Below are 18,202 nucleotides of genomic sequence, written 5' to 3'. Positions count from 1 at the left end.
GTCTTTGAAAGCAACATGTATTAGTGGATCTGAGGGTGAGAAGGTGTTCCTTAATAAAGAACAGCAGGCAAATAAATTAATTAAATTTAATTTTCTAATTATATAATTGCATTTATGAGCACATTCTAAAACAATCAGTTCAGATAAATTCATAAACAACATTAACATGAAAATGAAAAAAAAAAACACATTAAGTCAGTTGCTTCTGACTTTCTTATATAATATTCAAAGAGGTGTTTTAACACCTTAACATTTAAAAAGTAGATAAGAACCACATTGGATTACTTCTTCAGTTTTCAACATTACTTGACTAACTATATGTTAGAAAAATAATAATTTGATCATTTTATTAGTAAATAATATAAATATTATACTGTAGAATTAGGGAGGTACCAATTCTACAGTAATGATGATGAAGAAATAACAAAAGGTAACTCCAATAACCCAGAAGATTAATTTACACAAATGTTGTGTTTAGTATATACGATGGATGAAGACAGGAGGACGCTTCTTCACATCCTGAAGCAACCTCCAAACCTCCAGTTTGTCTCTGATCCAAAGTCCGATCAGATCAATAATCAAAGATCGATCAACAGACCGATCAAACTGATTGATCAGCATCAATCAGGGGAGTTGGATCAGTGGAGCTGCTTCTGTTCCTGATGTCCACTGTTTGATCTGTGTCCTGAATTCTGTCTGTAGAGGAGAGAGAGACGGTTAGAGAGAGAGAGACAGTTAGAGAAAGAGAGAGAGAGAGAGACACAAAAAGACATATCTGACCTTCAACCACTGTTTTTGCTCTGATGATTTTTAGATCTTTCCAGACATTCATATTCTCCTGTGTCTCTGACTTTTGGGTTCTTCAGGATCAGACTGAAGTCTCCAGTTCTCAGCAGGTTTCTCTTCATCTCTGTTCTGTCTCTGTAAAACTGGTTCTGGTCTTCAGGCTGATCAGAGCCGTTCTGATATTTATGGACGATAAATGTTTAGTCAAGGTCATATAGTCTCCAACACACTGTAGCGTCCTCAGGCAGGTCCCCTGTGGTCCTGAAGGGCAGCTGGACTGACTCCACTCCCTCCTCCACCTCCACCTGACAGACTGAGAGGACAACAAACCACAACATCAGCTGGACAGACAGCAGCAGCAGTTTTTAATCACTTTACTGAATGAGGACAAAGTTGGAGAGAAACCTGAAGGACAGAACCAGATCAGACCAGAAGGTCACAGGGGACAGAAACCTAGAAACTAAAACCAGGTTTGTTGAAGATGATCAGAGTCTTGATGATTGGTCCATGTCTCATCTCACTGTCGACCTGCTGTCTGCTGGTTTTCTTGGAACATTTCAAACTTACATTTACATTTAGTCGTTTATCAGACGCTTTTATCCAAAGTAACTTACAAGGGTAGGCAGGACAGCATGAGGGGGTCTTACCTAAAGACCCCTACTGGTGGTAGGCCACAGCTGGAATTTGAACACCAGTCTCCCACATGGGAGGTGGTGATGTTACCACTACACTAACCAGCCGCTAAACTTCTGTCAGTGTTACAGGTACCAGGTTGCAGCACCTGTAAGCAGCTATATATGTCCTGTAATACAGGAAAGAATTAGTGAGACAGGGAGACGTGGCTTTCCTCCGCTGAGCTCTCCGCCATTATGAGGAAAGACGGCGCGAGACACGCTAGAGGCTGCGACCTTTGCCGTAAACCACAGTCACCTGTCGTAAACTACTAAATTGCGTAGACACTATACCACTTAACCCTTTGTAGGTAAATAGGTCTTTACCGAAGAAAACACTACATCATCTATTCCTATTCACATCAATGTGATCACACAGTTGTGGGCATCACACGCTCCCTGACAAAATAAAAATGGCTCCTGACATTTCTCTAAACCTCTAAACACATTTCACTTTTAACCTTATACCAAAACTCTCTGATCCTTAAATCACTCTTTAGCAAACAGGAATAGTGGATGGAATGTATGTGGATGGAGTGTTGGTTGCAAGATAAGCATATGGTACATAAGGTGTTAGTGTGCAAAACATAGGATGTGGGTGTGGTACAGAAGTAGATGTGATGGATGGTATGAAATAAGTGGAATGAGGTGCACTTGCAGTTGGTATGTACGGAGTGATGTGTTTGGCTGCTGCGTTAACTGTAACATATGACTGAACTGATGGTTCACACAGTGACTCATACGTAAGAAACTGCCGTGGTCTTCTATCACGAGCTGACCTTCGAACCTCGGTGTGGCTGTACTCTACAGGCAGAGTCTGGGGTCTATTGTCTGGGTCACTGTTTACATCCTCATTAATATCATCTCCCTCACAGCTGGTAACACAGGGATCTACATTAGTATCGTGGGCCTCCTCATACAGAGGTGTATGTGATAAGACAGGTGGATACTCATGTCTATCTACTTCAGGTAACATGACAGGATCTGGTAAGTCTTCAGGACTTGTGTTTCTTTCCTTTCCGATCAGTTTTGGGACAGATGAACATTCATTGTCCTCTTTACAGTTTCTTTCACAGATCCTGGGATTAACTCCCTCTGATACTCAGCATCTTGTCCTTGGTCTGTATTTGTTCTTTCCTCAGTTCTTCCTACTGGAATCCTCAACCAGTAGCCTGAGCTGCAGTCATCATCTGATTCTTGTTCAGAGTTTTCACTGGCGTCTGCTTGATTTTGCATATCAGTTTCTTTCTTTCTTCTCAGTCTGTTGCATGCTTTTGTTTCAGCAGTGGGGTTGTTATGAGGTGGAGTGACTTCTACAGGTAGGTCATTCACCAACAGTAGAAGATTTCGGTACAGTGTCCTGTTCTTTTTCTTATCTCCCTTTTCTGGACAGACAACATACACTGGACTCTCTGCGACCCGTTCCTTGACTATATAAATAGTCTTCTCCCAGTATGATCTTAACTTGCCTGGTCCTCCACGTTCACTGAGGTTTCTGACCAGCACTCTGTCTCCAGGTTGTAACACAACACCTTTTGCTTTCTTGTCGTATGTTACTTTCCCTCTTGCACTGGACTTCCTGCTGTTCTCACTTGCAATCCTGTATGCTTCTGACATTCTTTCAGCCCATTTCTCTGCATATCCTTTAGGTGAATATGATTCCTTCTCATCGCTTAACCCAAACAACAAGTCGACTGGGAGTCGTGGGTAACGGCCATAAAGGAGGAAGAATGGTGAATAGCCAGTAGATTCGTGTCGGGTACAGTTGTATGCCTGTATCACATGCGGGAGGTGGTCCTTCCACCGCATTTTCTCACTTTTAGTTAATGTCCTCAACATCTGGAGTATGGTGCGGTTCAACCGCTCTGCTGGGTTGCCTTGTGGGTGGTAGGGCGATGTCCTTGAACGGCCAACTCCAGACAAATGTTGTAATTTCCGAAACAGGTCATTCTCAAATTCACAACCCTGGTCGTGATGCAGTTTTGCAGGATATCCAAATCTGGGTATGAAATCATTAAATATCCGTTCAGCTGCTGTTCTTCCACTCTTGTTCTTCGTGGCTCCCATCCCACATCGCTCGAACCGCCTCGTCTGAAAACTCCTCAGTGCAAGTCACCCCATATTTCTCCATATCCAAGGGAAGACGGGATAGGGTGTCTGCATCCACATTTGACTTTCCAGGTCTGTACTTCACATCAAATCTGAAATCTGAGAGTTCCCCAACCCACCGATGACCCACTGCGTTTAGCTTTGCTGTACTCATGATGTAGGTTAATGGGTTGTTGTCAGTGTAAATGGTAAAGTGCGGGGCATAGTACAGGTAATCGCGGAACTTGTCACACACAGCCCATTTCAATGCAAGAAACTCAAGCTTTCCACTATGCAGATGGTAATTACGCTCAGCAGGCGTCAATGTTCTCGATCCGTATCCAATAACTCTCAACTTGCCCTTCTGACTGTGATAAAGGACAGCTCCTAAGCCCTGGTCTGATGCATCAGTATGTAAAGTGAAGGGGAGGTTAAAGTCTGGATATGCCAGTACAGGTGGGTTTGTAAGAAGCGTCACCAGTTGTTCAAGGGCTCCCTGATGCTCAATGGACCAGTCAATAGGCTCTTTGGAAGGTAGCTGTGGGCATTTGTTTCTTTTTCCAGGCGTACCAGACTGGGCCCTCCCTGGCTTGGTTTGAAGCAGCTCATAAATTGGTTTTGCAATCCGGGAAAAATCTTGGATGTATGAGCGGTAGTAACCCAGAAATCCAGTCAACTTCCTCACATCACCAACGGTCTGAGGTGTCTTACTTGCCAGTGTCTTCGCAGCTTCAAGGTCACGTGGGTCGATTTTGACACCTTCAGCCGAAACAATGCGACCCACGTACCTGACTTCTCGTCTGAAAAGTTCGCATTTTTCAGGTCTCAGTTTTACCCCATGTCTCTGAAGAGCCTGGAGGACTTTACAAACAGCCTCAACATGCTCGTCAAATGTTTTCGAATAGCAAAGGACATCATCAAGGTATGGAGTGCAGCATTCGTCTCTGAGGGGCCCTAACATCTGCTCCATGCTTCGCTGAAACGCTGCAGGGGCATTTGAGAGTCCAAATGGGATGCGTACCCACTCATAGAGTCCCCAAGGAGTGATGAAGGCAGTGAGGTGGCGAGAACCGTCAGCGATGAAGCCTTGATGGTAGGCTTTTCCCTGGTCCAGGACACTAAACCAGGTCTGGCCACCCAATGTGTCTGTCAGGTCTAGTATTCTGGGCAAGGGGTGTCGATCAGGGACAGTCTTTTTGTTCAGCAGGCGATAGTCAATGCACAGCCGAAGGCTGCCGTCTTTCTTCCTGACACAGACAACAGGAGCTGCATATGAGGACTTGGATTTAACTATCCAGCCTTTCACTAACAGTTCTGTTATGTAGTCTTTTACCTCTTTAAACAGTGGCTTTGGGACTGAGGAGTATGCCTTCTGGACAGGAATCTCATCTTTAAGGGTGACTGACATCTGCAGGCTGGGTATGCATCCGATGTCACCACTGTCACGTGCAAAAGCTCCAGCCTCCTCACACAGCATACTGCTAACTTTTTCTCTTTGTCCAGCATCAAGGTGGCTGAGATCGACAGGAGGTTGCCATTGCGCTGGGCTGGCACCATCAGATGTCGAAGCAACACTTTTGATAGTTACTGTGGGTTTGAGTGTTTCAGGTGGGTCTGTTGCAATCACTTTATCCACATAATGGAGGCTACCAATGGATGTCTTCCTTGGTAAGGTGAGTGTGTGTTTTGTGTTATTCCCCACAGGCACAGATACATATGGTCTCTCTTTGTTTTGCACCTCAAGTAAGCCTTCACCAACATCCAGCTCCTCTAGTCGCACATTGCCGTCATCAGGCTCAAAAAGGAAGACAGAGTGTGACGGGTCCATTATGGCTGGGATTTGGCACTTAATCCAGGCTACCTGACCCGCTGGGATGACAGTGTCATGCCTACCTGTCCACAGGCGTCCGCTCTGCACACAGGGCTTATCAGTCTGGATGAAGTTCACCAGGAGCTCTGCCTTTTCTGATGGTATGGACATGGCATTACAGAGCAGGCTGGTAATAATTGGAATCAGTCTTTCAGGTTGTTCTCGAACCACTTCTTCCAGTACATTGAAACCTAGCAGTGGCCTCTCCAATGCACAACTGCTAATAAGAAAAGGTACGGTTACTGAAAGGTTCGGGTCCTCATTCCCTATCAAGTTGACTTTAATTTCAACCCAACCATCAAATGGAAGAGTCTCACCATTCACCGCATAGATTCTTAACTCGTCTTCATTGTCAATTATTTCGTTTAGTGACATAACACTGGAGTCTGGTAGGTACTTGTTTTTCCAGTCTCTATCAATCATGCTCACTTGGGCTCCCGTGTCTAGCAAAGCACTGACTGCTAATCCATTAAGGTTACACTGGGTTAGAGCTTTTCTTCCTATTAGCTTAGCTACACATTCACTTTTCCGATTAGTGAAATCATGGGAGGTTGCATTACATATCTGGTTTGGTTGTTTCTGTCTCTTGTCTTCTGATAGTTTGTCTTTCTTTGGTGTGTTCATGCTTCCTCTGTCAAGTCCACCAGAAGGACGTGTCTTGTTGTGGGACTGCGTTTGAGACCTGGTCACTGTTTGTCCCCTGACAGCGACCAGCTCAAGTTTCCCTGACGCGTGGGTTTCTTTAAACAGCCTACAGCTCTGTGCCCTTCTTCACCGCAGTAGAAACAATGGGAACATTCAGGACCGTTCTGCTCCACACACTTATCACAGCCGTAGGGTTTCCCTCTCCTGTGATCTACTTTCCCTTTAAAGGTAAGGCTGCCTTGTTCAGACATCTGAGTCCGTAGCGACTGCTTCATAAGCTCAACCATGTTTGTAAGTTTTTCAACTTTCTCTGTTAACTGCTGGATCATATCTGTTTTAGGTTTCTTTGCTGACCCTTCCTCTTTAACACCAGGGAACTAAGTAGCATTAACTTCGAGTTGGGCACTGTGCACATTTGAATGTTTCTGGCGGGGAGTTAGACCCAACCGCCTTTGTCTTTCCTCTTCATCACTCAATATCTTTTTAATCTGTTTCAGGATTGCCTCGTCAGTCACTTGGTTGTCAGCAAGCAGTGGTTTGAGCTCTCGACGAATGTCATCATGCTTGTGTCCTAAGCCTTGATGCACAGTGTGGAGAAAAACATCTTGGACTGTACTTGCACTGTATCTGACATCTACGCTGCTATGTTTTGAAGCCAGCATAATCTTTTGTTTAAGTCCTATGACGCGATATAAGAACTGCTGAGGAGTCTCATTCTCCTTTTGTTTAGTGCACATCAGTTCTTGGAATAGTTCTGTATTACTTTGTTCTTCTAAGTGCGAGTGAAGAAAGCCTTTTAGTTCCTCTACTGTTAAATCATCCTTATCCATTAACATGTCTATGAAACTTCCTGGTCTGATTACCCTGAGGACCGCTCTTACAATCTCTGCATCACTGAACTGTTCCTTTAAGCCTTCATCAATCTGCTGGCAAACGCTGTCATAACTGATGTCTGCTGCCAGATCTCCAATCTGACCCCCTTGAATCTTGAACTCTCTCCGATGGAGGTATGAAAGATCTCTTAGGGAGACCACTTTGTCAGGTGTCATATGTGAGTGTTCAGTTAAACCTCTACTGGCAGATGTCTTACTATTTTGTGTCACCATCTGTTTACTTACGGGTGACTGAGGTACAGTCACAGGAGTGGGTGTGGGCACATACTGCATAATTTTCTTACTAAGCTCTTCGTAGCTAGTGAATAGTTTCTGCAGGTCTGCATCATGGGAGCTAGTGGGTGTAGCGACTGCGTGGTGACTCACACTGTCCGTGACAACTTCAGTAACTTCACTATCACTAGTTACAGCCCCATTAATATCACCACTACGTTACCTGCTTCAGCAATATCATCTTCACCATCATTGTTAAATTGCATACCAGAAACATGACTCTTTATGACTGTGTCTAAGACATCCTCTAACTCTAGTAAGTGTGCCATACCTGAATCCTCAGATTCTACCTTACTGCACATGAAACTGCTGATGCACTCAAAACAACCGTCCTCATCTCCTATCATGAGGCGAGATTTGTCCAATCCTGGCACTGGACCCACTGACTTGGCAATCTGGAACAGTTCATCAGCGCGTAGGGTGAGTAGATCTTTCTTGATGGTCCACACCAAGCTTTTCCTTTCACCATCTGCTGCCATAACTGCCTCCCCGTTCCTCGTCCTCGATCCCAAAGTCCTGGATTCTTATTCAGTCTCAGTCCTAAGTCGTCTTTTTCATATGTGACACACAGAGCATAAACGCAGCCTCTTCATCCGGTGTAGCAGATTATGCAGCTGAACATTGTCACTTAAGCATTTCTTGAAGCACTTCCCTGCTGTATGCAGGAATGACGATTCTTCATCAGTAGTCAGGAAAACTGATGTCACTGGATGATGCTTTCTGGTTGCCAGGTCACCGATGGCTAGTGACTTTTGTTGCACTGGTGTGAAATAACTCGATCAGCTTCCAACCACATGGCAGAAGTGATCCCGGACGAGCCCCCAAAAAACTGTTACAGGTACCAGGTTGCAGCACCTGTAAGCAGCTATATATATCCTGTAATACAGGAAAGAATTAGTGAGACAGGGAGACGTGGCTTTCCTCCGCTGAGCTCTCCACCATTATGAGGAAAGACGGCGCGAGACACGCTAGAGGCTGCGACCTTTGCCGTAAACCAGTCACCTGTCGTAAACTACTAAATTGCGTAGACACTATACCACTTAACCCTTTGTAGGTAAATAGGTCTTTAACGAAGAAAACACTACATCATCTATTCCTATTCACATCAATGTGATCACACAGTTGTGGGCATCACATCAGCATCTGTGTTGTGCAAATGAATCTTAGTTAACACAGCATTTAAACACATGGATCCACAGAAACCTGCATCAAGTCAATGTCTCATTGTTTGTGGAGCTGTATTCACTCAGCTCACTTCTACATTTGTGTCAGAGCTGCTTTGTAGGATCACTGGATACACTGAGCTCCTCTCCTCCCTCCTTTCTCCTCTATACATTCTAATTCTACCATTTCATGTCATTAACTTTGTGTCTTCTCTCTCCTGTAGTTGTGTTTCCTCCTCTCTGTCTCCCTCTCTCTGTACTTTTCTGCAGGTATCCTCGGCCTGGAGCTGTACATCTCCAGAATCCAGTTGACCTGCCCAATGTTCTTGCTGCTTGTTGTTGTCTTATTGCCTGCTGTTCTTTTCTCTCTTCTCTCTCCACTCACCCCGACCGGTCGAGGCAGATGGCCGCCCACTATGAGCCTGGTTCTGCTATATAATTGAATGAACAAATAAAACTGAATTGAATTGAATAATTTCAAAGTCAAACTCTGAGACTGTAATAGATTATTTGAAACATCCGTAAACACCATGATGTACCTACATGTAGTTAAACAGAATTTAGAGGATACATTTTTTGTAAGATAGATGTATAGCATCTATCGATTATTTTGCTAAGTAGTGTTTGTGGTAATTTGTTAATAAAATTATCATGGAAGGTCAACAATGAGGTAGTTTTATTCCAAATCAACTGAATGAATGATTTTGAATTGGTCAAAAGGTTCTAGGAGAAGTTGAATCGCACATCTGAAGTTTCTGTCTTTGCAGACATCCCTCTCTGACACCTTCCTCGGGATGACACCAACCCACTGATTCAGATGAACTCAGTGGACACTAATATCAAAGTTACCAGGGAGGACACTAAAGATAACTGTTTAGCCTTCCTGAACTGGGCAGTCATCACTGGGACAGACAGCAGACTATAAATAGAGATTTACAGAAAACCCAACCACAATTTTGTTTGACTCACACCACCCACTACAACACAAACTATGAGTCACCAGGACCCTGAACCATAGAGTGAAAAAAAAAAAACCAACACCCTCACCTCCACAGAAGCCCAAAAGAAGCAAGACAGGTATCTGAAGACAGCTCTAAGACCTGTAGACCCCAAGTGAGCCTTCAACCAGGCAGCACCCTTTTCCAGGAAAAGACCAAGGGAACAGTTGTAGTCCCAGGTCCAACGCAAAAACCTGGTCATACCTTACATGGCTGGGGTTTCAGAGAAGCTGAAACACAACATACCTGTCTACTTCAAACCCACCAACACACTTAGACAGAAACCTGTCCATCCCAAAGACCGGACTCCAAAACACAAGATAAACAATATAGTGTATGCGGTCCAATGCAGTGAAGAATGTTCTGAACTGTACATTGGAGAAACCAAACAGCCTCTACATAGGAGGAGTAACACCTCAGGTCCTGAATCAGCTGTGTACCTTCATCTTAAGGATAAAGGACACTCATTTAAGGACTGTGACATTCAGATATTGGACCAAGAGAACAAGTGGTTTAAGAGAGGGGCGAGGGAAGCCCTGCATGTGCAAATCAACACTCCCTCTCTCAACAGAGGTGGAGGACTTAGACACAACCTGTCTTCTTTACCATGCTATGTGAATAAAAATATTGGAACATTTAAATTTAGTCATTTATCAGACTCAAAAGTGAGATAAGGGTGGCAGGGTAAGAATATGGAGGTTTGCTCAAGGAACCCTACTGGAGGTATGACAAAGCCAGGATTTGAACCCTGGTCTCCACATGATGATCTTACCACTACTATTCAGTCAGTTGGAACACGTGACGGACAGGTGAGTTTTGTTGCCCTGGTGTGTTCTGTTACATTGACTGTTTAAACAATAAATAACACTCGAATAGCTCAATTTCAGATTTGGGTTTTGCCTGTTCAGACTGCATTATTATTTAGTTAGGCATAACCAACATGAAAACCAGAGAGCTGTCTATTGTGAAACTGAGAGAAGATGGAAAAACAATCATTGCCACTGGACACACATTGGCCACAGCCAGTTCAACCATTATGAAAGTCCTGAAGACAAAATAAACTACCGGTGCATTGAGTAACAGAGATCAGTCAATCTGCCCGTGATCCCGGACATACAAGCTCATCTGAAACACGGTGAAGGTGGTGTCATGGCTTAATCTGGGACATGCTCAATAATCTTCGTTGATGATGTAACATGTTGACAGCAGCAAAATAAAATCAGAAGAATGTTGATTGCTAAGTAAAAGAAAGATGCAACGAAACTGATTCATTATAAACTGATTGTCGGACTCCGTAGTTTTCTCTGGACCCCTTCCCAATCTGACCAGTGACGACATGTTTAGCCGCATGACGTCATTCAACTGCTGGCTGTCTAAGTGGTGTCCCGCTAACAACGTGGGCTACATAGACAATTGGAAAACGTTTTGGAGAAAACCTGGGCTGATTAGAAGAGACGGCATCCATCCCACTTTAGATGGTGCGTCTCAACTCTCTAGGAATATGACAGAGTTTATTAGACGACCTAAACCCTGACAAGTCAGAGTGGAGCCCAGGACGCAGAGACGCAGTCTTACACACCTCTCTGCAGCTTCCTTACAGCCGTCACCCCCCAAAAACTACTATAACCCCATAGAGACAGTGTCTGCTCCCCGAGTACCTAAATTATTTATATCTAAAACTAACACAAGAGGAGTTATTCATAAGAACCTAATAAAAAATAAAGAAGAAAATAACAAGACAACAATCAAATGTGGACTGTTAAATATCAGATCTCTCTCGTCTAAATCCCTGTTAGTAAATGATTTGATAACTGACCATCAAATAGACTTATTCTGTCTTACTGAAACCTGGCTGCAGCAGGATGAATATGTCTCTCTGAATGAGTCGACCCCCTCAAGTCATGTTAATTATCATGTTCCTAGAAGCACAGGTCAGGGTGGAGGAGTAGCAGCAATCTTCCACTCCAGTTTGTTAATCAACCCCAGACCTAAACATAGTTTGAATTCATTTGAGAGCCTCACTCTTAGCCTCTCTGATCCTAACTGGAAAAATCAAAAACCAGTCCTGTTTGTTCTTGTGTACCGTCCTCCTGTCCCTTACTCTGAGTTTTTAACTGAATTCTCAGAGTTTCTATCTGATTTAGTTCTTAGTGCAGATAAAGTCATTATAGTGGGTGACTTTAATATCCATGTAGATGTTGATGATAACTGCCTCAACACTGACTTTAATTCACTATTAGACTCTAAATGTAAATAAACCCACTCACTGTTTTAATCACACCCTTGATCTTATTCTGACATACGGTGTGGAAGTTGATCAGTTAATAGTTTTTCCCCAAAACCCTCTTTTATCTGACCATTTCTTAATTACATTTGAATTTACAGTACCAGACTTTACTAAACCTACAGATAAGATTCTCTACAGTAGATGTTTATGTGAAAATGCTGTTGACAAATTTAAGAACTGATTCCATCTTTTATTTCAGAGCCATGTACCAACACAGAGGAAGGCAGTTATTTCAATGTTACTCCAGCACAAGTGGACTATCTTGTTAATAGTACTGCTGCTTCACTTGGAACAATACTTGATACTGTTGCTCCTCTGAAAAAGAAACTAGTGAGTCAGAGGAAGTTAGTTCCATGGTACAATTCACAAATCCGTAGCTTAAAGCAGAAATCACGTAAGCTGGAAAGGAGGTGGCGTTCCACCAATTTAGATGAATATTGCCTAGCCTGGAAAGACAGTTAAATAATATATAAAAAAATCCTCCGTAAAGCTAGAACCTCATATTACTCCTTATTAATAGAGGCGAATAAGAACAACCCCAGATTTCTTTTCAGCACTTTGATCAGCACGTCCATATTAGATCAGATCAATCTATCTTTACAAATAGGCTACGTACCACAGGCTTTTAAGGTTGCTGTAGTCAAACCCCTACTCAAAAAGCCTACTCTGGACTCAGGGGTCTTAGCGAATTATAGACCAATATCCAATCTGCCCTTTATCTCTAAAATCCTTGAAAAGATAGTTTCTAAGCAATTGTACGACCACCTGCGTAGCAATAACTTGTATGAAGATTTCCAGTCAGGATTTAGAGTACATCATAGTACAGAAACAGCACTGGTAAAGGTTACTAATGATCTTCTATTAGCATCAGACAATGGACTACTCTCTATACTCGTCATGTTAGATCTTAGTGCTGCATTCGACACTATAGATAACAACATTTTATTACACAGACTGGAACATGTCATTGGAATCAAAGGAACAGCACTAGAGTGGTTTAAATCGTATCTATCAGATAGATTTCAGTTTGTACACGTTAATGATGAGTCTTCCATGCACAGCAAAGTCAGCTATGGAGTTCCACAGGGATCTGAGCTTGGACCGATTCTTTTCACTTTATATATGTCCCCTTTAGGCAATATTATTAGGAAACACTCTATAAATTTCCATTGTTATGCAGATGATACCCAGCTATACTTATCTATGAAACCAGGAGAAACTAATCAATTAGTCCAACTTCAGGAATGCTTAAAAGACATAAAGACCTGGATGTCCTCCAATTTCCTTCTCCTAAATCCAGACAAGACAGAGGTTATACTGGTTGGGCCTAAAAATCTCAGAGACACTATGTCTAATCACATTCTCACCATTGATGACTTAGTTCTGGCCTCAAGTAATACTGTAAGAAATATCGGAGTTATCTTTGATCAGGATATCTCCTTCACTTCATACATCAAAGAAATCTCTAGAACTGCCTTTTTTCACCTGAGAAACATTAAAGTTAAAATTAGGAGCATCCTGTCCCAAAGTGATGCTGAAAAACTAGTCCATGCATTTGTTACTTCCAGACTGGACTATTGTAATTCATTATCAATAGTTTGTCCCAATAACTCATTAAAGAGCCTCCAGTTAATCCAAAATGCTCCAGCCAGAGTTCTGACTGGAATTAGTAAGAGAGATCATATTTCTCCAACGTTAGCTTCTCTCCATTGGCTCCCTGTTAAGTCTAGAATTGAATTTAAAATTCTTCTCCTCACTTATAAATCCCTTAATAATCAGGCTCCATCTTATCTTAAAGACCTCATAGTTCCTTATCTTCCAAGCAGAACTCTACGTTCTCAGACTGCAGGTTTACTTGTGGTTCCAACAGTTTCCAAATGTAGAATGGGAGGCAGAGCCTTCAGCTATCAAGCCCCTCTCCTGTGGAACCAGCTCCCAGTTCAGGTTCTGGAGGCAGACACCCTCTCTACATTTAAGACTAGACTTAAAACTTTCCTTTTTTATAAAGCTTATAGTTAGAGATGGATCAAGTGACTCTGAACCATCTCTTAGTTATGCTGATATAGCTTAGTCTGCTGGGGGACCTCTACTGACAAACTGAGCTCCTCTCCTCTCTCCTTTCTCCTCTATCTATTCAAATTCTACCATTGCATGTCATTAACTTTGTGTCTGCTCTCTCCTGTAGTTGTGTTTCCTCCTCTCTGTTTCCCTCTCTCTGTACTTTTCTGCAGGTATCCTCAGTCTGGAGATGTACAGCTCCAGAATCCAGTTCATCTGCCCAATGTTCTTGATGCTTGTTGTTGTCTTTATTGCCTGCTGTTCTTTTCTCTCTTCTCTTTCCACTCACCCCAACCGGTCGAGGCAGATGGCCGCCCACTATGAGCCTGGTTCTGCTGGAGGTTTCTTCCTCTAAAGGGAGTTTTTCCTCTCCACTGTTGCCTAAAGCTTGCTCAAATGGGATTGTTGGGTTTTCTCTATAATTTTTTGTATAAATATTTTCTGTAAGGTCTTAAACCTTACACTGTAAAGTGCCTTGAGATAACTTCTGTTGTAAATTGGCGCTATACAAATAAAATTGAATTGAATTGAATTGAATTCAAAGATCCTTCAAAGCCCTACTCCCAGACTTCTACTTGAAACTGTGCGGCTTTAACTGGAGCTCAACTTGCTTAACTGTTGACAAACTGTCCATAGAGCATTGATCAGGATTTAATCAAGTTGTCCCAAGGAGCAACTGTACAGCTGTTTTCTTTGGTATTGTTAATATTAACATAAAATAAGTTAGCAAAAAAGGTCACGGTCATGTCTAAATGGTTATTACATATCTTAGCAACACTTAGCATGGCATAAAAAATCTGAAATGACCTTTGACCTTCAGCTCTACATGTTTCTTCATCAGGATGTTTCCCTTCCTGTTGTAGACGGTGCAGGTGAAGTGTCCTCTGTCTCTGTCTGTGGGGTATTTCAGGGTCAGACTGAGGTCTCCAGGTTTCAGCAGGTTTCTCTTCATCTCTGTTTGACCTCTGTAAAACTGATCCTGTTCTTCAGGCTGATCAGAGCCGTTCTCATACACATGGACCTTCCTGTCTCTGTTCATCCACTCCACTTTGACGTCTTTAATCAGGTGAACTTTGGTTTTGCAGGGCAGCAGGACAGACTGCACCCCTGAATCCACCTCCACCTGGTGGCCTGAAAAGACAAACGACAGTATAAGTTGGACAGACAGACAGACAGCAGCAGCAGACACCTTTTCTAGTTCCAGTCAGCTTAAAGTAAGTCAACAGCTCCTGACCTGTCTTCACACCACATTCATTTGTTGATCCACAACTACAGTAATGAACAGTGAGCACGTTGGAGTCCAGCCTGATGCTCTGTCCCAGTTTGAGATTTCAGAGAGTGAATGAAAGGAGGGGGAGGGAGGAGACAGCGGAGAGGGACAAACTCAGGATGGAACAGTGGAGACATTAAAGAAGGAGACGTTGGACTGTTGGACACACAAGAGCATTTCTTATAAGAGTGTGTGTCTCCTCTCTGACACTCTCTGAACCTTTTCAAGGTAAATCAGTGAAATCTCTGAGAGCAGAGGGGCTTTAAATGCTGCTGGAGCAGCAGGACGACACTGTCTGCAGCTGACGACTGACTGTTGAAGGAAAACCTGGTCCCATGGATCTGATGCTGGTTTTAAATGATGCTCAGAGAAAAGCTCTGAAGAAGTTGATGATTAATTTCTAAAGGATCTAAAGGAGGAAATGTCCCGTGAAGACTGGAGGACAACTGGTGTTAAAGCTCCGACACAGTTCATCCTAAGTTCCTGCTGCTTCAGTCCAACTGGATGATACAGACTAATGGAACTCCTGTTCACCTCCATCAATAGAACAACAATGTTCCTGATGCTGGTTTGAAATTGGAACTATCTGATTGGATCTCTGGAAGTTGAGTCATAGCACCTGGACTTCCTTCTTGTTAGGTCGAAACATTTCACTAATCATCAAGTAGACAAAAACAAACCACAACATCATCAGGACAGACAGCAGCACTGATGGTATCAGGACCTCACTGTCCCGTCCTTCTCTTATAATCCCAGACCTCAGACCTGGTTCTAATTGGTTCCTCACTCTCAGTCTGTCTTCACAGTCAAGGAGCAACAAGAGGAAAGATGGGAACCATCAGCATTATGGGTAATGTAGTAGTAGTGACGTACCTGACATGAAGTACTGACGGAAATGTACTAAAAGACCCCCAGTAACAAGAAGAAGAACCAGGAGAACCAGGAGAGCTTTGGCCCAGGATGGAAATCGTTCTGTGGAGAACATAAAGAACAACATGACCTCTGACCTCTGACCTGTATCTACAGTAGATGTTGTGGTTTGTTACTGACCTTTGACCTGCAGTTGGACCTCTGTCACTCTCCTTTCGCCCCATATAGCTGATCTGACGGAGCAGGTGTAGGTTCCACTGTCTGACAGTGTCAGTTTTGTCAGGTTCAGACTCAGGTCTCCAGTTTCCAGAGCGTCAGTCCTCATCGATGTTCGGTCTCTGTAGAGCTGGTTTTGGTTTTTAAGGTCATCACCTTCCTGCTGACGCTGGTGGACGGTTGAAGGACTGAGATCGTAGCGGCTCCACACCACTGTGGGGTCGTCTACGTCAAAAGTGGGAAACTCACAGGGCAGCAGGAAGTGGTCCCCCTCATACAAGACCACAGCTGAGGCATGCTGGGAAACTGTGAGGACACAGACAGAGAGGGTCCATCTCAGCAGCCTTATTTCATGTCTCAGTACTGGTCCATCCTCAGGTGAGTAATCCACCTGGTCCTGTTTGTGATTGGACGCTGCAGCTGATCAGACTGCTTTGAAACCACATCACCACAGATTAAGACCAACAACACCTCATTATCAAAGAGCTGCATCAGACCTTTCCAGCACACTTTAGTTCTGAAAACCTTTAACCTGAAGCTCTTGATAAAAAAGAGAAGAAACACTACAACGTATTTTATTCTGATCTTTATCCACTTCACACATGAAGCACGTTTGTCCTCTGGGACCAAACGAAAACATCCAGTTTCCAAATCTCAACTGAGACCAGACCGACGTCACATCATGTTTTCAGCTGATTTATATCAAGCAGCATTCAATCGGTTATAGTAATTATTCCCTGACTTTTTCTAAATTTTTCCAGGCCTTGAAGACACCCCATTCAAAAGATCAAGACTTTACCAGGTTTTTCCAATCCAATCTCATTTATAAAGCAAATATAAAACAACAGTTAAACTAAAATCTCAAACTGAGTAGAAAGCTAAAAAGAAATGATGTGTTTTATAAATTTTAAAAACAGGAAGTGAGTTAGCCTGCATGATGTACAGGCAGCACATTCCACAATTTTGGGGCAGCAAATGAAAAAGCACAGCCACCTTATACTTCCAACATGGACACAGAAACCTATCTAAGGCAACACACTAAATACCCACTGTACTGTATATGCAACCCGGTGGCAAACTTTCCCAAAGAGCACTGGACTAATCCATGTTTCTGTTATGCACTGGAGAACCGGTTTCCAGAAGATTTTCTGTTCAATCTGTTCAAAGATGGTCGGAGATTTAGGTGTGTTTGGCGGTCATACATCAATAGAGAGTTGACTTTAACTCAAAATCGACAACCACACCATAAACAAATACAGAGTTTGCAGAGACAAGCCGCGGGCCACATAGACTGGCGCCATCTTGCAACAGTAAAAAAAACAAAACAAAAAATCCTATTACCTAGTTTTCATGACTGTTCAAACTGTGGAGGTTTAATAAAGGAACGTTAGCTGCAGCACGTTGGTTATATTTGAATGATGGACACAATGAAAAGCTCAGCCTGTCGTGCAGTACATGGATCAGTACAAACAGCAGAGAGTCCACTAAAGCTGGGGTCATCAGACACAGAGGAAGGAGTTCTTACCCAGCTGGAGGATCACCAACATCTTCATGTTCCTGTGAAAGGTGCCGTTAAATCTCTTCACTCCTCTTGATGGTCGCTTTCACACCTCAATTCTTTTGCTTTGGTCCAAATCAGTTGATGAGTTTCTAAACTTGTAGCAGTTTCTCCTCAGTTCGGTTTCGTTTCACACTGAGTAAAAATCCAAGCAAACCTAAACACGTCACGTCAACCGTCACGCGAGAACGTCCTCTCCGCTTATTGGTCAGATTGTTTCTGCCGCGGGAACAGAAAAGTAAATACAGGAAGAAGATGAAGTGTTGTTCTACTGTACGTTTGTGTGACAGGAGAGAGATGAGTTCACTGTGAATGTTAACACAGATTGTTCCTTGATCAGTACATAATAAGAGTTCCTTATTACAAGACCTCACAACAACAAAAACGAAACTACGAACAAAATTGATGATTTTTATTGTATTTTTTGGACATGACTCGTTAATGTAGTGCAGATCAGACCAACCCTGAGGAGAAACACTGTCAGTGTTGAACAGAGACATTATTAGAAGCTGAAGTTGTGTGAATCCACAGACACGGTGGTCACAAGTTGATGTGT

The 18,202-nt window shown here is 43.0% G+C and overlaps 1 protein-coding gene across 1 annotated transcript; it reads right to left on the bottom strand.

The window, feature by feature from the left end:
• Positions 1–971: 971 nt before the first annotated feature.
• Positions 972–17,389, bottom strand: LOC113166682. The gene is made up of 5 exons (XM_033326726.1): positions 17,333–17,389; positions 16,053–16,485; positions 15,876–15,974; positions 14,540–14,863; positions 972–1,099 (listed from the first exon to the last, which is right to left on the bottom strand). Exons 1-5 carry the CDS (start codon positions 17,387–17,389, stop codon positions 987–989), a joined length of 1,026 nt encoding a protein of 341 aa, XP_033182617.1. The 3' UTR covers positions 972–986.
• Between the last annotated feature and the right edge of the window lie 813 nt (positions 17,390–18,202).

The sequence above is a fragment of the Anabas testudineus genome, chromosome 18 (genome assembly GCF_900324465.2).
Source record: "Anabas testudineus chromosome 18, fAnaTes1.2, whole genome shotgun sequence".
Taxonomy (NCBI): Eukaryota; Metazoa; Chordata; class Actinopteri; order Anabantiformes; family Anabantidae; genus Anabas; species Anabas testudineus.
The sequence above is the reverse complement of the archived record's forward strand: the minus strand, read 5'-3'. Positions and strand labels throughout refer to the sequence as shown.